Source organism: Muscardinus avellanarius (genome assembly GCF_963383645.1).
Source record: "Muscardinus avellanarius genome assembly, chromosome: 17".
In the NCBI taxonomy this organism is placed as follows: domain Eukaryota; kingdom Metazoa; phylum Chordata; class Mammalia; order Rodentia; family Gliridae; genus Muscardinus; species Muscardinus avellanarius.
Genome location: NC_137803.1, coordinates 44,328,988 through 44,352,305, shown reverse-complemented (window position 1 = coordinate 44,352,305; position 23,318 = coordinate 44,328,988). Strand labels below are relative to the sequence as shown.

The 23,318-nt window shown below is 40.7% G+C and overlaps 1 protein-coding gene across 2 annotated transcripts in view; it reads right to left on the bottom strand.

The window, feature by feature from the left end:
• B4GALT6 (beta-1,4-galactosyltransferase 6) overlaps positions 1-23,318 on the bottom strand; it is a gene marked incomplete at both ends in the record, with an annotated part of 70,606 nt that overhangs the window by 35,925 nt on the left and 11,363 nt on the right. The window contains 2 exons of one of the 2 annotated variants that reach the window (XM_080714777.1): positions 14,250-14,363; positions 21,263-21,379. In XM_080714777.1, coding sequence (XP_080570903.1) covers positions 14,250-14,363; positions 21,263-21,379 — 231 coding nt within the window. The remainder of the gene's footprint in view (positions 1-14,249; positions 14,364-21,262; positions 21,380-23,318) is intronic. The other variant, XM_080714778.1, reaches the window with a different exon arrangement.

The window sequence follows — 23,318 nt, the reverse complement described above, 5'->3', positions numbered from 1 at the left end:
GCTGGGGGGGAAATTGCAATTTTTCAATGTTCGACTGGTCTAATAACAAAAGTATGTTCCTTTATGATGATGAAATACCCCCCTTTAGTGTGGCAAGATACATATAAACTAGCTAATCTTATGAAAGTCAAATATACCTAACAGAGAGAAACCTATGGAGAGAAAGGGTCAGTCAAATGTTAAGACCGATTGGTTACAGTAAGTACAGACTATCATGACTCTGCTGGCAAAAAACAGAATCCAGTACTGTAATCAAATAAAGACCCCACAAATCAATCCAAGGCATCTAGTAGTATGCTTGATTGCCAAAATGATAGTGATTAGGCTAAATAATAAGTGGTTCATGTAAGTAGCTGAAGTTGGTATTTTTCACGCACTGTTAAACCAAATTTTTTGTCTTTTTTCCAGCTTTATTGCTTCAACAGCTGTAATCATCATTGTCAGCAATTTTCTCCAGCTTCATTTGCAGAGTAATTACCATCAGTGCACATGGCTGCCAAAGGAGAACAGACCTTGCATCTTTCTCTTCAGAGGAGAGGCTCCTCCCTCACTATCCCTGAGGCCTTGGGCACCCTAGGTTATCCTTCCTACTGCCTGCCTCCCACCCACACCCCTCACCATTGTTAGCAGCGTTCCTACCTACTTAATGCTTTTTGCTCTGAAATCCTATCGCCCTGCTGGCTGAAGGCCACAGGTGAGCCAGTGGCATGAGGTTTCCTATGAGTGATAACAGCAATGTCACTAGGAGGAGAAGAGTAGCAAAAGAAGCAAACCATCTTCCCAGGACAGGCCCTGCCCCGCTAGTGCAGTGGCCAGAGCCTGAGGAGGAGGGAGGAGGCAGGAGGTTAGGAGGGGGTGGGTCCAACCTCAAACAAAGCAGGCCTGAGCCAGGCAGCCCCACCTATGTGCCCACCCACTCCTGCTCTGACAGTGAATGACACTGCCAGTCCATGCAATGTGTAGAAACACATGCTACAATGTCCTAATGTCAAGTGTATGGGACATGGGCAAGGCTTCCCTGTGGGGAGTTGGACCTCAAAGGGCCTGCGGGTATGCATGGGACCAAATGAGAGGCTTACCCCGTGGTATGGATTATAATGTTTCACATGACATGGTTCAGGACTTCTAATAAAATGTAGTTCTTAAAATAAATATTCAGCTGGGCAAAATAGCACATGTATGTAATACCAGTCCCTGGGAAGCTGAGTCAGGAGAATCACAATTTCATGATTAGCCTTAGCAAGCTCGTGAGGTATTCCACAATTTAGTGAGACCCTGTTTTAAAATAAAAAATAAAAAATAGGGCTTGGAGTATAGTTCAAAGGTAAATGCCTCTGGGTTAAATCCCCAGTACCAAAAAAAAAAGAGAATAAAATAAAAATAAATAACACATATTCAGCTTAGTATAGTGGCATTCCTGTAATCCCAGTACCTGAGAGGCTGAGACAGGAGGATTACAGGTTTGAGACAAGTCTCGGCAACTTAGTAAGACTTGTTTCAAAAGAAAAAAAGAAAAAAGGCTTGGGATATAGCCTGAAAGTAGCATGGCCTTTGGATTCAATCTCCCATACCAAAACTATTATATATAACATATATAAAGATGATATTTTATAAGTAAAATATAAAATTATGTATATTCATACAAATTATATATAGTATATATAATAGAAATTATATACATATTCATACAAATGACCTATATTTGCATTCTTCTTCTAATTTCAAATACATTTTAAGGTATAAAATCTGTAGGAAGATAACTTTTTTCTATAAAGCAATAATTTTGGGGGTTTTTTTTTGTTTGTTTTTTTGGTGGTACTGGGGATGGAACCCTTCTACCTCCAGGCTACACTCCCAGACCTATTTTATATTTTATTTGGAAATAGGATCTCTTAAGCCAGCGAGGTTGGCTTCGAACCTGCGCAATCCTCCTGTCTCCGCCTCCCAAGCACGGGGATTACAAGTGAGTGCCACCATGCCCGGCGCTATAAAGCAATAGTTTTAATGCCTTCCTTGTTCACTTGGGCCTCCATCAGTTTTGGGTATCAAAAGCCTCACTTCATTCTCTATTCTTTGGCTTCTGCCACTGTTTTATCCTCAGCATTTTAAGTGTGCACAGCCCAAAGCCTTGGTGACAGCATGAAGAACATGAGTCTCCCTATGTGCCCCGTATGAACTCCTCTCCAGTCAGATGACCTTGGGGTGGCGCATCCCCTGCCATCCTTGTGCTGCCACCTGACCCATCTTGCCAGGATCTACTTCAAATGCTTTACTTACACGTCTCAACTTCTAGAATTGTATAGCCTGTGTCTTACAAATGATTTCTTACTCAGCTATTCTTGAAGTGACCAAACCTGGCCATTCTAGACATGAAGGCATGGTTTTAAGTTACACATCCCAGAGCTATGCACAGTGCCTGGGCACAAGGAGGATGGCTGGATGGCTGGAGCAAAGTTGGCTATGGCCATTCCTTCTCACCCTTTCTCTCCTCCTACCTGCATTTCTACTCTCTGGTTCCATCACATGTTAAAATATGTCTTTAAGGCAAATCTGTGCAAAAGTTGTGCCATGTGTCCATATGTTGATAACAGAGTAATAGCCCAAGCTCCTGTCTCCTAATCTGAACACAGGATACGGTCCTCACCCATTCCTCTCTCTGCTTACAGTTTTCCCTTGGTTTCCTCTGAATGACTAACTATAATGTCCACATTACACTCTGCTTTCTGTTCCATCTTTGCCTCATAATCCAACCCGTGAGTTCTTGGTCCATCCCTGGGTGCTTCATACCCTTTTTCAGACTCTTCCAAATTGTTTTCTTACTCTCTGTTAATAAACTCCTTCAAGCCATACTCCACAATCACTACTTCTATATTTTCTTCCTTCTAAGGCAAACATTTTTACATGTTTTAGCCAATACAGAAACATGGCTTCTCTCTGGTTCCCAAAGAGTCTCTGAAAAATTAGTTATATGTCCTTCAGGAAAATATAGTGTATGATCTATTCCTTCTGACTTTTCAAGTGTATTTCAACCGCCAAGGAAGTTCCAGATATTGTAGCCCAACATTTTTTTCTAGAATACTTTCCCCTACTCCCTGCATTTCTTCATTTAAGGAAACAGTATTCATCCTTTTGAACTGTGCAAAGTGGAAAATGTTCATGTTCCCAGGTCTATAATCACAGTGCCTAGCATAAAAGAAGGTGCCTATGTACTCACCTCATGTTACAGATCCTCTACTTCCTTCCTCCATAAAATCACCTCCTTTAAAGTCTGTGCCTGTGCGCGTACTGTGTCCCTGGCAGCCCTGTTCTCACCCGGTGCTTTCCCTGCCAAGTATACCATCGCTACCCACACCCTCTGCTTCTACACCTTCAGAATCAGCCACCTGCCACCACTGAGCCCTCTCAAAACATCTTCTTCCCTTTTACCCATCCTTCCCTCCACTCCCAAGAAATTCCCTCTGCAGCCTCATGGAGATAAATCCCCTCTGCTATATCCCCATGTGTCCTCTCTGCCTGGCCTTCTAATTAGGTGGTTTGCTAATGTAGCTGGTGTGTTTGTTTAAAATATAGGTCCCCAGCCTCATCATCAATGCCTTCTATGTCAATAGATGCCCAGGGGTCATGTTTACAGCCACCACCTTAATCTGGGCACATTTCAGCTGCTTGAACTGCCCCCTGTGAGTCCTGCCTCCCAGAGGATGAAGGTGGAAATTCACTGTCCCAGTCCCTCTAGCAGAAGAAGCAGTCACTGGGCCAGACACGCCCCGCAGGTCTATCTATGAAGCAGTAAGCAGCATGAGGACAAGGGTGCTTTACAAAACTCCATCAGGAGCAGTGGTGGCAGGAAGACCCAGCTTTTGGGCCACCAGGCAGGGGCGCTTCTCCCTCCAGCCTCAGTACTGCTGGAGGGAGCTGTGAGCTCTGCCAGGGGTGGCCAGAGCACTTCACAGTGGTGCTGACCATGTTTTAGCTGCTCAGTCTCTAAACCCAACTATCAGACACTCAGGTCTTTTGTGAACTACCTAATTTTTTTTATTGATTATTTTATCTTCTTTTTTTTTATTCTTTTTTTTTAATTGGTGCACTGTATTCATACATCATAGTGGGATACAAACTTTTGAAGACATACATGCACACATCGCCCAGTCAGCCCCCACCTGATCCCCACCCCATTCTCTCCCCATCCCTCCCTCCCATGCTTGGCTTAGTGGTTGACATCTAGTATTATAGCAATTTATCCAAAATTAAAAATGATAATCTCACATAATAGTTTCATTTGTCTGATACCAAGCTTTTGATGACTTAAAGATAACATTTCAATATTTCTTTTTGCTTTCTTTCTTACCAGAGAATATTTTTTTTCTATTTTTTTAGGTGAAACTATCATATATCTATATGTTTATTTTTCAGGAAAAAAATCTATCCTAATATGGAATATGGACTCTAGATACCCAAAACAATCTTGAAAAAGAACAAAGCTAGAAGATATATATTTTCTGATTTCAAACCATATAAAGCTACAATAATTGAAACAGTGTAGTACTATTCTAAAGGCAGATATATAAACCATTGGAGTTAAATAAAAGCCTAGAGCTAAATTCTTCCCTATATTGTCAAGTTATTTTTGACAAGGTTTCCACGAACATTTGGTGGTGGAAATAATAATCTTTTAACTAAATATTGTTGAAACATAATAATTACATGGAAAAGAATAAAGTTGGACCCTTACCTAATCCCATATACAAATATTAACTCAAAATAGATAAAAGACCTAAATATAAATCTTAAGACTATAAACTTTTAGGAGAAAATCTGGGTCATAAAACCTCACAACATTGAAATTGGCAGTGATTTTTTGGATATGATTTCAATGGCACAGGCAACAGAAGAGTATACAAACTCCCTAAAAAATAAAAAAAAAATATTGTATATCCAAAGACAATGTAAACAGAGTTAACAGTTACTAATAGAATGGGATAAAATATTTCTAAATGCTATATCTGAAGGTATATTAATATTCCAACTAGAAATCCTAAAAATTAACAACAATAAAGGCAAACAATACCATTTAGAGATAAGTAAAAGACTAACATAAGTAATGAATCTCCACAGATAACCAATCTTAGTTGACTGTTGGATGGAAACTCTTGTTTCTCTGGTTCTGGTGTGTGTTACCTATTTCTTCTTTGTAGTTAATCTCTTTGAGTATTTTCTCTAGCGCTGATTTTGAAGACATAAATTCCTTCAGTTTCGGTTTGTCATCAAAGCTTCTTATTTCTCCATCTAATTTGATAGAAAGTTTTGCTGGGTAGGAAATTTTTGGCTGGAAGTTGTTTTCTTTCAGAGTTTGGAATATGTTACTCCAAGCCCTTCTGGCTCTCATGACTTGGTTTGGGAAGTCTGGAGTGATTCTAATTGGTTTGCCTCTGAATGTCACTTGGCCCTTTGTTTTTGTTGCCTTTAAGATTCTCTGCTTGGCTTCCACATTGGTCATTTTGACAATTATGTGGCGTGGGGATCCTCTTCTCCGATCCTGTCTAAAGGGAGTTCTATAAGTTTCCTGGACCTGTGTATCAACCTCTTGCTCTATGTTTGGAAAATTTTCTGCTATTACTTCCTTGAAGAGATTGTTGATCCCTTTGGTTTCGCTTTCTTTTCCCTCCTCTATTCCAATTATTCTTAGGTTAGCTCTCTTAAAATGGGCCCATATTTCTTCCATATCAGATTCCTGCTGTCGGATATTTTTTTCTAGATTAGAAACTATGCGTTCATTTTTGGATTGCTCATCTTCTAAGAGCGAGATTCTGTTCTCCATGTGGTCTAATCGGTTGTTTGTGCTTTGAATTGAGGCCTTTACTTCATTAATTGCATCCTTTATCTCTTTTTGGCTCTCTCTGAGTTCTTTTCGAAGTACCTCTATTATTTCTACAGTTATTTTCCTGATTTGATCTTCTAGAAATCTCTGATTTTCTGTTTTATCGGGTTCTGATGTTGTGGGGTTGTGGGCATTCATTGCTCCAGTATTATTCCTCTTTCCCATGATTTCGGAAGTTTGTGCCTTCTCTGGGTTCTTCCCTTGGGTCACTATGACTTCACTTAAGGTGTTCTGGATCTCGAGTCAGTAGTATCTCAGACCCCACCACTCCTTTACTGGGTTGTATCACAGAGTCTCCGACCCAGAGAGTCGATAGAGGCTGCTTTAGACTATGGTGGGTGCCAGGTTGCATGTTCTCCTATGGTGTGATATCTCTGCCACCGCCCCGCCCCCACTGGGTCAAGTCCCAGGGAGTACAGTACTGGGATTTCTCCTCTGTGGCCCGCAATTTGACTCACTGTTCTTGAGTACGCAGATGTAGCTGTACTGGATTCGGTGAATTCTCTGCTGCTGCCGCCGGTGGCAATATGGCGCCGCTGCTACGCCCTCGGCCGTGAGGCTGGCGTATTTCTTCTTGGTTCTGATTTCCACTCTGAATCCCTGCAGCGTGTGCTGAGCTCAGCTACTGGGAGCTTTAGATTTTACCTGCGGCGAGAAATCCCGCCTGGCTTTTCCGCAGCGGCTCACCTCGGCTTGCTGTAGCCATCCGGTGAATTTGCCGCTGCCGCTGGCAGTATGGCGCTGCTGCCGCGTCCTCGGGCGTGAGGCCAGTGTATCTCCTCTGTGGCTCTGAGCTCTGTTCTCAGTCCGCTTTCTCTCTGGAACCTGGTGATTTTTTTTGTTTCTCTGGTGATGGTGTTTTCTGGCCATGAAAGGCGCTGATTTTGTGGTAATGGAGATTGGTTGTTAGCGGGGCTCTTAAGCCCCGTTTTTCTTGGTCGACATCTTTCCGGAAGTCCTTTTTTTATCTTCTTGAACCATATACAGCACATTCAGTGTTGTGCAACCAAAAACCAGACTTTTGTTGCAGGTCTGAGGTTTGGTTATTAGAGACCTATATCCCAGTCAATTCTGGCACAGGTCATCCTTGAACCACACTCAGGGAACACAGCTCTGTGACCTTCATTTTATGAGACACCCTGATTTCCCAGCCTTCCAGGCCGCTGCACCTAGGCTGCCAATCCCAACCCTGAGGCAAGACTTTCCATGCTTGAGTTCTCTACCTAATAAACAGCACTGAAGAAAATCACATAAGCACTGGGTTAATAAGATCATTAGGGCAACAGTACCACATACAGTGCCTTTGAAAAGGGTGCTTTATCACCTAAGAGAAATGCGCACAGGCTCATGAATCAGCCCTTCTCATGCAAGCACAGGCTCTGCTGCCCCCAAAGCCAATACCAGAGCTGCTCAGGGAGGTCTTAGTGCTCTCCACAGGGCCCTTCCCCTCCTTTCCAGCATCCCATTGTGCATGCCCCGCTGACACACCCACTTGGATTGGAGCAGACCCCTCTACACTGCAGGACCACACAGCCACCTGCGCTCAGATGCCTTCTCTCTCAGCTACCTACTGACCCAGCCTGAAGACCCAACTCCAGTGTCTCCTCTCCTTTTTGCCTCACCCATCCATCCCCTTGCATACCAGCAGCTGGCCTCTTCTGGGTGTTACCTGCTCCTAGCTGGTACACAAAGGATCTCACTAGGCTCTGCCCTCCTCTGCCTGTCCTTGTGAATGCCCAGACCTGCTGCTGTGTGGGCACTGAACAAAAGCTCACTCCTGTGCTCTAAAATGGCTCCCATCTGTCTTCTTACACAGGATGGTTTGTTCTATCAAGCATTATTTGAGCTTTTCTGAAGTTTATTTGCTTATCATTCCCCTCTTTGCTAATTTTCACCTAAATTATTTAATTGATCTTTAAAAATGTCCTTACAGCTTTTGTTATACACTTACGATTAGTAACTATAAAAACTACCAGGGCTAAACTATAAAGGTGATGAAGCTGATCGTGTTGTTACATGCTTGTAATCCCAGCATTTGGGAGGCTGAGGCAGAAGGATTCAGGTTCACAGACAGCCTCAGCTACGTAGTGAGGCCCTTTGCAACTCAGTGAGCCCCTGTTTTAAAATAAAAAATAAAAAATAAAAATAGGGCTGAAGGTGTAGCTCAGAGGTAGAATGCCCCTGGGTTTCATCCCCAGTACTGCAAAACAACAACAACAACAACAACAAAAAAACTATAAAGGTGGTGATTCTATGATGAGCAAGCGCAGGACATATAAAAGTCACTGCAAATACATTCTGTTTAAATAAAAAAACAGATAACTACAGGTGAGTCTATTATATTTTAATGCACAACTGACATCTTCCATTTCTACCTCACTCAGAAAAATCAAAATCAAAACATTCATGCTAAGCACTTATTTTTTTCCTCTGGATAAACTGAAATTTGAATTTTACTTGGTTAACACCAACAGTCTTACATCAATTCAATAAAGCCAGAGTGGATTTGCCTTCTGGAGAATCTATAAATATTAACATTAAGGAAGTATTCACTCATATTCTTCATATAAATAATACATATTAAGTAGATTTTAGAGTGTAATAGACTACTACTGCATAACAAACACTGCTAAAATCCATGAAATGCTTTTCATCTGCATTCCAACTAGAAAAAATTCAAACTATGGAGGTTAGTCCTGGTAGTCCCAATGCTACATTAAGGAAAATGTAAAAAAAAAAAAATGTATATTTGTATATTGAACACTCCAATTTTAAGTTAGCTTCCCTTTTGGTGATTATAGATCAAGTATCACTCATACTCAAAAAATTTTTATCCAGCTAGATCTTATTCTTACTTAGATTCCCCCTGGCTCCATCATTCAAGAAGCACGGTCAAGGAAAGAGAGAATCACATTAAGTCTATCAAGCTCTGAGCTTCACCTTACCCTTGCAATACTCTGAAGGCAATACTGTAAACAGAGAAACTGTCTATAAAACAGAGAAACTGAACATTTTGCCGGTCACACAGCCAGTGAAGGTGCTCTCCCACGCAGCTCATGGGAGGCCTCCTGGCAGAAGCCTCAGTATCCTGGTTGTAACCAGGGTCTCTTTCTCACAGGTTACCTGTATGTGGCCATATTTTATACCAAATAACTCAGCCACCTGGCAACCACTAACTGGACATGGAATTGGTCCTAGACCCAAAACTGATAGCCTACAAAAAGGGCTGCTGAGAAAAAGTGGCTGTTAAACTAGTGTGAGCCTCTCTTGTAAAAGATGCAAGACTCTAAAGAAAGCAGAAAAAAGGAGCAGCAATGCCAGGAGCCCAAAGGGAAGCAGCCACAGCAGCCACAAGCAATCTCTCGCTCCAGGCCAGAAGTGTTTCCAATGAGCTGCCAGGCAGAGGAGAGGATGCTAGCTAGCACCAGACACTGTCAGCAGACATTTTTACATAATTAGTGCCATTTAATTAGCACTAATTAAGAAAATGGTAAGTAAACCAAGAACAGAAAGATTTCCTAAAACTATAAATCTCTGAATATAAAAATCATAAAGTTGAAATTACTGGAATCAATATTTCAACACAGTATTACCCAGTGGTTTCAGTATTACACAGACAAAAACATTCATTCTTAGGAAAACAAGACTGCAATAAACAAAGTTATGACAAATGTGACCACAAGAATCCCTGAGTATCAGTCTCCACAACAGGACAGCATAGAGACAGTAAGGTCAGAATTACTTGAGAATTTCTCTAACATCAGTCCCCAGAAGCTGGGCGTGGTGGTGCACGTTTGTAATCCCTGTACTCTGGAGGCTGAGACAGGAGAATCACGCAGTAAAGCCAGCCTCAGCTACTTAGTGAGGCTTTCAATAACTTAGTGAGACCCTGTTTCCAAATAAAATATAAAATAGGTCTGGGAGTGTAGCTCGGAGGTAGAAGGCAAAACAAAAACAAAACAAAATAAAAACAAACAAAAAAATCAGTGCCCAGGCCCAGGTTAGATCAACAGATCCAGAAACTCACAGGCTGGGCCCAAGAACAATAAAAGTGCCCTGGTGATTCCATCCTGGACCTGGTGTTTCTATCCATGGACACACTACTCCATGAGGTCTCTGCTTGTGGCCCAAGCATGGTCAGCATTAGCATCAGAATTGTCAGAACAAGAATTCTTCAAGCCACCTTGGAACACAGCAACTGAGACTCAGAGAGCAGGAGGCTCTGACAAGACCACCCGGGGGATTCTGATGCACCCACCAGTCTGAAAACCGTGCTCTTAGATGATATTTTTTTTTTTTAAGATTTAAAGGAGTTTATTAAAAAGATAGAAATACAGAAGATAGTTACAGCGCCATTCAGGAGTGGCCATGGAGGGGGGGGGTGTTCAAACAAATTCACCCTTAGATGATATTGAAAGGTCAATCTTTTGTTGTTGTTGTTATTGTTCTTGTTATAAATGTATAATAACTATCAACAATGGAGTAAAAAAATTACAAATATGATAGGCAAAGACTAATTTTCTCAATAAAGAAAAGTCATATAAGTACACTTAGATACTAAGGACATTAGAACACAGGGGTAACAAGCATTTAAAAAGGATGTATATTTAAGTCTTTAAAAATAAAAATATTGAGCCAGGTGTGGTAGCACCCGCTATAATCCCAGTGCTTGGAAGACTGAGACAGGAGGATTGCACAGGTTCAAAGCCAGCCTCAGACACTTAGTGAGACTCTCAGCAACTTAGTGAGAACTTGTTTCCAAATAAAAATATAGACCAGAGGTAGAAAAGCCCCTGGGTTCCACTCCCAGTACCACAAAAAATAAAAATAAAATAAATCTTTAAAAATACAAAAATCAACATATAAATTTTTATATACAAAGTATGCTTACAATAGAGGGGAGCCCATTCCAAAACAATAGCCAGGCTGACTTCTGAGTGTTGGGGGTAATGTTCCTTATTTATTTATTTATTTATTTATTTATTTTTGCAGGTTTGGAGATGGAACCCAGGGACATTTGACCTCCGAGCTACACCCCCTGCCCTTTTTTTTTATTCTTTATTTTGAAACAAGGTCTCACTAAGTTGCAGAGGGCCTCACTAAGTAGCTGAGGTTGTTCGCAAACTGAGATTCTCTGGTCTCAGCCTCCCAAATGCTGGGATTACAAGCGTGCGCCACCATGCCCAGGTCCTCTTTTAAATAGTATATTACCAGCTGGGCATGGTGGCGCACAGTTGTAATCTCAGTACTTGGGAGGTTGAGACAGGATAATCATGCAGGTTCGAAGCCAGCCTCAGCCACTTAGTAAGGCTCTCGGCAACTTAGTGAGACTCTGTTTCCAAATAAAATATAAAATAGGTCGGGGCTATAGCTCGGAGGTAGAAGTACCCTGAGTTCCATCCCCAGTACCACAATAAATAAATAAATAAATAAATAGTATATTGCCTTCTTAATTTTGAAAAAAAATGTTTAAAGTACAGTATCTAGGCCACTACCATGCATTTTGTGCAAAATCTAAGAATGAAGCAGTAAAATTACTAGCAGAAAATAAGGGTATTTGTACAGTCTTGGGTAAGAAAGGCCTTCTTAAAACAAAAAAAAAGTAAAAGCCTTAAAGTGATCGATACATTTGAAGAACCATAATTTTAGACTTCCATAATATAAAAGAATCCATAAAACACTGGCAAGACAAGCCTGGGACACTTAGGATACACACAGATGAAACAGGTCACTGCAGGAATATAAAGGACAGAGACGATACAAACACCTAATAATAGAAAAAACAGGCAAACTGCAGACAGAAAACTCAAAAACAAACACTTGAACCTTCTGGTAATGAAGAAAGTGAAAACTAAAACAATGAGATATCATCCATTAACCTATCAGGCCAGAAAAAGTATGAAGTGCTAAAATGAGTGATGTGAACATGTATGCCTCTACCGTCTTGTACTCCATTAAGATGTATGACTACAATGCACCAATAAAAAAGTAAAAAGTCCATCAGGAGAGTCATTGGGCATAGAAACAGATATAGCTGCTTAGAACTGTACCAGTATTGGGAAGAGGTTTCAATATGTATTAATGTACCAGTATTTGGAAAGATTTCCAATTTTAAAATATACCTTTGGTAGTGAAGAAAGCCAGGACCTGTGGGGAGAGGGAGGATTTTACCATGGAAAATTAGCAAAGGAATAGAAGAAGCCTAGGGCCTTTTTACATTTCTGAAGAGAAGCAAACTTCTCAAGGATGTGAGAAAATCCCAGATCCTGGATAAGCAACTTAACACATTTTGGAGTATAAAAAAAGGTGTGAGGGTCTGTGCCTAAGACAAAGCTGCCCCCCCCACAAGCACAGCAGAATACCTGGGTTAGAGATAGGGCAGGAAATCTACCTATCAGAGGACCTGCGGCAGACCTAGTTGGGCTGGCTATAAGAATACTCTGCATCCAGAGATTTTTGGTGATTTCCTTCGAAGCACCCCGTCATGGGTAACATGAGGCTGTAACTATCTTCTGTATTTCTATCTTTTTAATAAACTCCTTTAAATCTTCAGCAAGAGTCCGGGCTATTGCATATTTATCCTCAGTTCAGGACAAGAACCCGGGTGTGGTGTGTGTGTGTGTGTGTGTGTGTGTGTGTGTGTGTGTGTGTGTTTTGGGGGGAATTATTCCCAGGGGTCTAACAAAGGTCCTGGGGACAGTTTTCCAAACCATAATAGTCCAAAACTGTAACAAGAACCATTCAAGAAATATAGGAAAACTGAACCAGCATATCCAATAATTTACCCAGCATATCCCATAATTCAACCCCAAAGTACTTATCCTCAAAAGCACATGAATATACACATGAGAATCTATACTGTGCATATGTATATCTGTACTGTGTGTAGGTATATATATATTTTTTTCTTTTGCTAATTTTTATTACAAAAACATGGACCTAAATGGCCATCAGCTGAGAAACACATAACTGAATGTGGTGCATTTATATGGAGGCATGATTATGTACTAGTACTGGGAAGAGGTTTCAAAATGTATTAAGGTACCAGTATTGGGAAAGATTTCCAATTTTGAAAATATATCCTTTGTACTAAAGAAAGCCAGGAGTGTAAGAAAGAAGGGCCTTTTTACATTTCTAATGAGAAGTAAAGAAAGCCTGGAGCCAGGGAAAAGGGCCTCTTTAAATTTCTAAAGAGAGACAAACTGCCTCAAGGATGGGAGGAAATCCCAGATCCCAGAGAAGCAACTTAACACATCTTGGGAGGGTAACAAAAGGTGAGGTCTGTGCCCCAAAACAGGGTTGCCCCCCTGCCTCTGAGGGGTGGATCCGACTGGCATGGAGACAGCAGAAAACTGGGATACAGATAGGGCAGCATATCTACATATCAAAGGACCTGCTGCAGACTTGGTCAGGGTAAGAACACTCAGCATGCGGGGGTCTTTTGGTGTATTCACTCGAGTCGCCCCCCCCCATGCCATTTGCGAATGGCATAGGGCTGTAACTGTCTTCTGTATTTCTATCCTTTTAATAAACTTCTTTAAATCTTCAGCAACTATCCGAGCTATGTATACCTATCCTTAGCTCAGGACAAGAACCTGCGGTTTTTCTGTTTGTGTGGTTGTGTTGGGGAATTATTTCTTCCCTCACACACCGAACATATTTCACCATAACAATATTACAGTTGTTAAAGGAAATAAATTAGCACCAACATAGGGAGTTCTCAAGTTTTAAAATGCAAGCAAATAACAAATAACAAAGTGAAGTATAATTTACAAGACCACGTACATGAATCCTTAAGACTTTTGAAGCTACATATTTCTACATATTTAGCTATCAACCTATGTAAAAAAATTAATAATCTACATTAATATATACCAATCTCACAACAGAGGTGAGATAACTCCTATGGGAAAGGATGAAGAACTAGCATGGCGGATAGGACGTTTGCTGCATCTGTGGTGGCCTAAAGTATCCAAAAGAAGTCTGTACATTCTTAATCTTTTAAAAGTCATTTCAAAAGAATCTGGAAGTAAGCAAGCCAAATTATTAGTTTTTAAATCTGGATAGAAGAAATATGGGGGTTTGTCATGCTCTCTTTTATATTTCTCTTTAGCTTTTCAGTCATTCCTATCCAAAAAATAAAAGTGCTTTTCCAAAAAATAATAAAAATAAAATTTATTACATGCTGCATACTATGAACATTAAGGACCCACAGTGATGATCTGACCTTAATGTGAAAAAAATAAAATCACATGTTGCATAATATAAACATTCACACCCAGAATGATCTGATCCCAATGTGCTCAATTTGAGTGGTTTTATTCTTTTATTATAATACAAGTAAAACATTAAGCCAGAGTTAGCTCACACTTACGCATGTGAGGCAGTTTTTCTGGGCAGGGGAGGAACGGTGAATATGTGAAGTTTTCCGGAAGATATGTTGTTGTTTGAACAAGATAGTCACTGGAATTACTGCCTTCTGGATAATCTTGGAAAGAGAGAAGAAAGTTACAACCAAAAATTGCTTTCTGCTTTGCTTCTAGTATGAAATATCACCGTCACAGTGAGAAGACTACTATACGCAATTTAAAGGAGCACTAAAAAGCAATTATCTCAAAAGAATAAGAGAAAGAGACTTCTGCTGGGCTCTGCTAGTGTGACTTCCCAGGAGAGGGCTAGAGAGCAGCCTGCCCTCATCCTCAAACACAAACACAAGTGCATTTGCAAACATGAGAAAGCCAGCTCCCACCTGCCTGGCCAGGCCAGGTCTAAAGAGATTGTGAGCTACCCCAGGGGATCTGCTCCACCATCAAACCGCCACACTCTACCCTGCCCACTGATAGCAGTATCCCTAGGGCAGAGGGGAGGGAAGTATGGATGCTTAACACCTCACTTATAAGAAGCTGAGACTTATCCACCCAACTACTAGAACACAGCCTACTCTAACCCTTCCAATCAGTCATTGTCAACCTGTGGGCTGGAGCTCCGGGGAGCCCTGGAGCTATTATTACCACAGGTCCATTCAGAGGTCTCAGAGTCAGCAAGTTATACCGCATTCAGGGTAGCGATTTAGAGTACCAAAGTCTTAAAATTCTTACTCCAACATGTAATTGTTTTTAGGGTAGAATACAGTGCAGTTTCTCATCCATGCCTACCTGCTATGGTTATTTTCAGATTTTAGTAAGATAAAATGTCTACAGAGCTTAGAATTCCTAGCCCATAAAAATGTTCAAGTGAGCTAAGAGGGCTGTTTTAGACATGAGTACTGGACCCAACCTGAAGCAGTCAGACTAAGCTTTAGGGTTTTTTAATATGGAACCCAAGAGATCACATTTCAGGCATATTCTCATTTCTTTCTCTTTCTTCTCCTCTGTGCTTGTGTGTGTGTGTGTGTGTGTGTGTGTGTGTGTGTGTCTGAAAGTTTCCTGCTATATAAAGGAAGCTACCTTAAGAGAAGGTAGCAAGTAAGAGATGAGAAACAGCTGATTAAACTACTTCCCTCTGAATTCAACACTGTATCATGGAAAATAAAGCCCTAGAAGACCTTGTAGGAAAATGTAAAGACATAATTTCAATCTTCAATAATCTGCTCCAATAAGAGAATGCCAGAGCCCAACCCTCTGACACATGGGGAAATAGTGGAAATGTGATTACGAGGCGTGTGAAGAGAGCCTTCCTTGTACATATGTGTTCATCACCAAAGCAGAGTTTGATGGGGCTACAGCCTGGGAGCCAGGACAGCACTTGAGGGAAGAGATACACCCCATTTCCAGGACCACTCAATGGAAGAGGACCCTGCCAAGCTGCCAGACAGGCTGATGGGTTGGACAGACTCCAGGCCTGGGGCCAAAGAAGAGACAGAAGCCTGGGGGGGAAAAATTCCATTCTAAAGGACTACATGGAAATCTCAGCTAAAATATAACAGAGCATCAAGAAGTGGTAACTGTATTGACAGAAAACCCTAATATAACTGAACTACTGATAGTTCAACTAAAAAGACCTATTCCACAAGGAAGTGGGTGGTGTATGGCCCGGGACAGACCAGGCCACAGAAACTCCCCTCCAGCCCACAGCCTCTGTACCTCACCTGCCCATGTCTGAAAGACTTAAAGATAATTTACTAAACAGAAATTAGGTGTAAACAAGTCCGGTAAGGCTCTCATTCTTTCCTTAAGATGATTTTTAACAAATGCTCAGATATATATCAAAAAAATCCTAAAAGTCTCCCCAAAAAGAAAAACCAGTCCACATATAGTAACTGTGATCTGAGATGTTATATTTCTCAAAAGCAATGCTTTGAGGCCAGCTTCACCAACTTAGTAAGACTCTGTTTTAAAATAAAAACTAAAATAGGACTAGGCATGTAACTAACTCAATGGTAGAATGCCCCTGGATTCAATCCTTAGTTCTAAACAAACAAACAAACAAACGCATGCAATTTTTTTCTGAGGGCTGGAACTCAAGGGGAAGTCTTACAGAATACTGCTGTTTTTTATTATAATCCTTCTCTATCTTAAAATATAATAGTACTACAAAAATATTTAAGAAAGTTAATTTATATAGTTTACAGAAAAATAAGTACTGCATAAGGTCTTTCTATCTCTGAGCTACATACCCAGCCCTGTTTTAATTTTTTATTTTGATACAGGGTATCACTAAGTTGCTGAGGCTGGCTGCAAACCTGTAATCCTCCTGTCTCAATCTCCATAGTACTGGGATTACAAACATTTGCCACTATGCCCGGCTATATTCACTTCTTTTAAAGATAAAATTTTAAGCTAAAACATATTGTTTCGGGCCATATCATTAGAAATGATCATAAGGAGCTCAACTCACTGTAAGACTTATAGAAATACTTCCATACTCCTGAGTACTGTGTGCATGATATTTATGCCATCCCAATGTATTATGTATGTACAAGTCTATCCACCACCCACACCACTAGTCTGAATATCTTTTAATTGAAATCAAATTGTCTTTGTTTTCTAGCATCTCATAAAGTTCTATGGCATAGTAGGAACATACTGCAAATAAACACAGCTGATACTATAGCCAATAATGATTTAAGCTTTGGGAGACTTTACTGCAATAAAGCCACAAAATCGTTATTCCTACTAAAGCAGTGAGGGGAGCAACGTCCATCAAGTACAGCCACCGCTTTCAGGGTGGCGGAGAGTGTTAAGAGGTTGTGCATGATGGCTGCAAAGGACAGGCCACCACAACTGCTGAAAAAGGCAGACATTATTTCATCTAATAAAGGGATGAAAACAAAATGAGTTCTGGCCCCCGCTTTCCTGTTCCTTTTCTTCCAGAAGCACGCCCAAAGAAAGGAAGAAAATACAAAACTGCTGGACAGGCCCGCTTGGCCCTCACTGCTTACAAGAAAGGGCAGAAAGACCAAAGCAGACCTCCATGGCTTCACTTTCTCTGCAACCAAGTACCTCAAAAGGTACAGGAGACACTCCGTGAGACGCCCAGGCTGCTTTTAGCACTAACTTCTCCTGTCATGCTGGAGGAGCCTGAGGACCTCACCATATGCACCCATCTACTAAAAAAGCCTGCTGGGTTATTTCTAACACAACCACCAACTCTAACACTATGTGACCCTTATCACCTGCTTCAGTAATTATTCAATAAATAAATCTTGTTTTCTTAATTCAAGTGGCTCTGCAGGCTTCAAGGAAGGCATCGTTTGACGATGACAGTGCTAGACATCGTGGCACATGTCTGTAATCCCAGTACTTGGGAGATTGAGACAGGAGAATTACAGGTTCAACACCAGCCTTAGCAACTTATCAAGGCTCTCAGCAACTCTGTGAAACCCTATTTCAAAAAACCAAAACAAAACAAAACAAAAACATAGAGCCAGGTATGGTGGTACATGCTTGTAATCCCAGTATTTGGGAGGCCAAGACAGGAGGATCTGAGTTTGAGGACAGTCTCAACTACTTAGTGAGGCCCTTTGTAACTCAGTGAGACCTTGCTTCAAAATAAAAACTAACAAATAGGGCTGGGGGTAGAATGCACCTGGGTTCCATGTCCAGTACTGCAAAAATAATAAATAAAAATAAAAAATAGGGTTGAGGATGTAGTTCAGAAGTAGAATGCCCCTGGGTTTAATCTCTAGTACCACAAAATAAATCTGTTTACATTTGATACTGCATAAAATCAGATACCATGTTAATTTTTTAAAAATCTCCTTTTTAAATTAAATGTACTCATAACTACCACAACCTATCTACCTTTTATTGTTAAATTTGAAATGAGCCACGAGATATTAATCAATTTTCTTCTAAGATTAAATTAGCTCTTTAGACACCTTATTGGACAGAAATAACTATAATATAAATAACTACTTAGGTTTCTCTCTCTCCTGGGAGCCTAGAGAGATGCTCATAAAAAATGAGTGTTTTCCTTCCTGCTGTGTCTCTCATTTCTAGTTACGTATACAAACTATATAAATTGTTAGTAAATGCTGCCGGGCGTGGTGGCGCACACTTGTAATCCCCGCGCTTGGGAGGCAGAGACAGGAGGATCACGCAGGTTCGAAGCCAGCCGCGCGCATTGGCTTAGGAGACCCTGTTTCCAAATATAAAAATGTAAAAATAGGTCTGGGTCTAGGAGTGTAGCCCGGAGGTAGAAGGGCTTCCAGGAACCCCAGTACCACCAAAAAAAAAAAAAAAAAAAAAAAAATTGTTAGTAAATGCTGACTAAATGAATCTGGCAGAGCCTTGCAGATGCCAACTCAAATTTCATTCCCCTTTTTTTCTTAGGTAACAGAGCCCCAGTTTCATTCCTGGCAACAGTGTGCTCAGCTCAATAATTTTATTTCCCAGTGCCCAAGGGCACATGATTAAGTCTGACCAGTAAGATGTATGGAAAAATACTGTATGGACTTCTGGGAAGGCTCCTTAAATGGTGGTGCCCTGTATGGTCTTCCTCCTTCCTACTGGAGCCTCGAGCCCAATAGCCACCACAGGCTGAGTTAACTGAAGCCACGTGTTGGAGCAGAAGACAAAAGGCATGTGGTGGTTACTCTAAGGGAACTCCACCACAGCCCCAGATAACCAGCTTCCAGACTTTTCTATTAGTGTAGAAAGCCTCATGTGGTTAAACCAACATCTGCAGGGATCCATAGCGTCTACTCAGTTCCTACCAATGGCAATGACTGTCTCCTAAGAACTGTTTTGCATCGGTAAAGAAAGTTTACAAAGGTTCACAAAAGTAAGCAAATTTTAGTCCAAGTATGTGTTGTTTGCTTAGTCTTTATTGAAACCATGACTCAGTGAAAGGATTTGGTTTTTTTTTTGTTTTGTTTTTGCAGAGTGCTGGGGGGCATTTGTCTTGCTCAAATAATCATTTCTCCTAATCAAGCTCAACATTCACACATATTAACTTATTTGTATTCAAGGGGAAAAATCTAATATGCACAAATTTTTAGTACTCACTCATAAAAGAGTGACCTAAAGTACTTAATATTTCTTTTCAAGTAAATGAACGTGTGTGTGTGTGTGTGTGTGTGTGTGTGTGTGTGAGAGAGAGAGAGAGAGAAGCATTCTACCTCTGAGCTATACCCTCAGCTCCATTTTATGTTTTTATTTTATAACAGTCTAAGTTGCAAAGTGCCTCACTATATGTTGCTGAGTCTGGCCTCAAACCTGTGATCCTCCTGTCTCAGTCTCCCAAGTTCTGAGATTACAGTTATGCACCACCATGCCCAGCTTGTCAATGAAATTTTAACATATTCACAATCAATTTATTCAACAAGTATACTCCTAAAAAAGCTTTTAAAACGTTTATACTGCTCTTAAAATTGACCCACTATTTATATGACCAATTAATGCAGAAGACCGGTTAATGAGACTTTTACTGAACTATTAAAATGCTCACTATGTTGAGATAGCATTTCTAAAGAAAATTAAGGTTCAAAGGTTAAAAGAAACCAAGAGTGTTTTCATTTGTGGCATCAAACACATTAGGCAAACTACTAGAATGGGTTTTGTAAAAGCATGTGACATTAAATTGCAAATTGGTTTGTTATAGTCTTGAATGTTTTAGAAGGATCTAAAACTACTACTGGCCTTAACATACATTTAAGAAAGAACACTCATGGCTGGGAGAGAGTCTCTCCTCTTGGGAGGGGACAGATGAATAAGAATCATGAGTGTAGGTTTAAAGGAGCACAAAAAGAATTGTTGACACAAATATCTTAAACTGTGAAATGCGAATACAGAGCATGCAGCAAGCACTTGCAGTCCCACGGGTCCCTGGGACACCCGCCACACTCGGGAGACACTGCAGCAATACCACCATGGAGGAGGATTAGCGCTCTTCCACAGCAGTGAAGTCAGCTCACACCATGTCCCTGTTGTTAAATCATGAACTATTAGATTGTAACCTTGTATGGTTCTAGTGCAGATCCCACTTTCCATTTTGAAAAGAAAGGAGCAGTTACTGGTTTCAAATTCGATTAAGTTTCTCCTTTAACTGCTTAAAAAGGTCATAAAAGTCAAGTGTGGTGGCCCACACTTGTGAGCCCAGTACTTGGGAAACCGAGAAAGAAGGACTGCCGGTTTGTGCCCAGCCTCAGCAACTTCGTGAGGCCCTCTGTCATTTAGTGAGACTCTGTTTTAAAATTTCAAAATTAATAAACAAAATAGGGCTGGGAGTGTAGCAGATATAGAAAGCCCTTGGGTTCAATCTCCAGCACCAAAAACAAAAGGCATAAAATTATTAGGAATATTCTTACTATAATTAAAAACAGTATGTGGGCGTGGTGGCACACGCTTGTAATCCCCACGCTTGGAAGGCGGAGACAGGAGGATCACGCAGGTTCTAAGCCAGCTGGGCTGGTTTAAGAGACCCTGTTTCCAAATAAAATATAAAATAGGTCTGGGAGTATAGCCTGGAGGTAGAAGGGCTTCCAGGAACCCCAGTACCACCCAAAAAAAAAAAAAAAAAACAGTAAGTATGTTCTAGACATAGGTGGAAAACATTTTAGGAATATGAGTAGACACAAAAAACAGAAGCATGGCTCATGGCAGCAAATAAATTATTCTCTTTGTGGTCAATTTTTCTTAAATACAATAGGTGAATTGAAAAGGTAAAAGCTGCTCCTGTATTTTAATTTATGTTTGCAAAAATGAACTTAAATATTTCTGTACCAAACCCCATCAGCCTTGAAACCACAGCTTCACATATACTGAAATATGTGACAGACCTGATACGCCCAATAAAATAATCTACCAGCACACACAGGAGGAGCTGTCCTCATCTTTAACAGGGAAGTACTGGGAGGCAAACCTAGCTGGCACTCAGAGATGGGGTGGCCACTCCGCACCTGTTAGGGGAAGAGGAGGAGCAAGACTGGGGAGGAAGCGGTCTTACCTGTGCCATTGAGGGTGGAGTTTTTATTTGTATACAGTCTGATCAGATGTCCTATTGTTTTCACATTTTCTCTCAACATTATACCTCGAGCTTGTACCATAAAGAGATATGTGTTGGCTACAAAAGAAAAAAGAATGTCACAACACACTAAGCTTTTTTATTTAATAAGATAACATTCAGAATTTAAAAAGTACTCAATAAACACAGTCTGACTCAATTACCATGCCCAAAGGGAAAAAGAAATATGACTATTTCAAACTTTTATAATTTACAGAACACACTGACTTTTAAAACAATAAAATGAAATATTAAGGTGGCAATATACATCTATCAAATAGAATAAGACTGAAACAAATTGAAATATCACAATAAACCTCTTCATCCTTAAATAATTTTCTACTATAAAAGTGCAAACCTAGCTAATTCAAAATGGTATTCTATTTTAAGCATTTAAACCTAGTTATAAAATCCCTGTCCTCTAATTCTGCATTTTATGGCGATGGACTGGGGATTGAACCCAGGCATGTTTTAGCTCCAAGCTACACCTCCAACATCTTTTCTAATTTTTTTGTTTTGAAATAGGGTCTCTCTAGGTTGCTGAGGATGGTCTCCAACTTAAAATTCTTCTATCTCAGCCTCCAAAAACTGGGATTACAGGCATGCAGCACCATACCTGGCAGGATCCTTTGTAAAGATCTTGTGATGGATTCTGTACATTCTCAGTGTTTTGGGGGAAGCAGAATGTTCTACGATCAGCACCTATTTTGGTAATTTCTCTCCAAGAGTTATTACTTGAACTTTTATGTTCCCTTTCAATGACATAACTGCTTACCACAATTGTAAAAATAGATAAAATAAAAGAATATCAATGTGTATTTTTGTGTAGGGAAATAGTGGGTATTGAACTGAGAGTGTTCTACCTGAGCTATACCCCCAGCCCTATTTTTTATTTTGAAAAAGGGTATCACAAAGTTGCTGAGGGCCTCATTAAATTGCTGAGGCTGGCTGTGAACCTGTGATCCTCCTGTCTCAGCTTCCCATGTACTGGAATTCAGACATTCTCCACCATGCCCAGCTTCAGTGAACATCTTAAGGCTGATCAGTTTAATTCTTTGTGCTAATTGCTTCAAAAATAGGCCCCTAATTTCTTCCTGAGAAGAAAACGGTAACTGCCAAATATTATGAACACCTGCTCAATGCCCAGCCTCCCACGCAGGCAAAGGGCTCAAGACAGAGGCTGCTCTGCGGGTCCCACTTTGCCAGCGCAGTGCTCACCCTGGGGAGCTCGCTGAACCCCAGCTTCCTTGGAGGCAGGGCTGCGCCAAGTGTTCTCCAAGGCCTCTTCCTCTCTGTTCCCTCCTCACAAAGCCAAAAAGTCGGAACTCCATTCTGATGAGAGGCAGAGGCTCCGGTCAAAACCAAGAACCAGCAAGAGACGCTGCTGCCGAGCACTGTAAGGACGCTCCCGTCTTGAGGAAGGAAGGCTGAACCACAACCTAAGAACAAGAATGCCAGCTAGCCTCCCTGCCTCCTGCGCTCCCCAGGAGAGGAGAAAACGTGTACTACATGCCTTCCCTCTTTTCATGTAAATCTGAACTTGCCCAAAGCACATATAGTGTGGCATAAATAATCTCAGTAAAAAAGCAAGAACTTTTTCTTTCACCTTCAATCCACAAGAGAGAGAGAAACCAAAATCCAGGCGTCCTATAAGCTTTTACTAGAGTAACTAGATGCTTCCTAGAAAGCAGTCATATAATTAGGACTATTAATTAAATTAGGATTATTAATTAAACCTAGCAAGGTTTTACTTGTTAAGCTCAGTTGCACCTGAGTAGAATGAAAAGAAAAAAGAAAATTAAAATAATAGCTAACTCAAAAATGTGGGGATGTTCAATAAAAGTCAAACTAACACTGGCAATTCCACCTGAGCCAAGGTCTGAAGTTCAGCTGAAATAAGGAGGAAGGATAAGCACCAAAAAGATTACTGCCAATTGGTAGACAAAATCTTGGATTCTGTATCCCAAAGTTGTATACAAAACTTGTTATGTGTTATAAA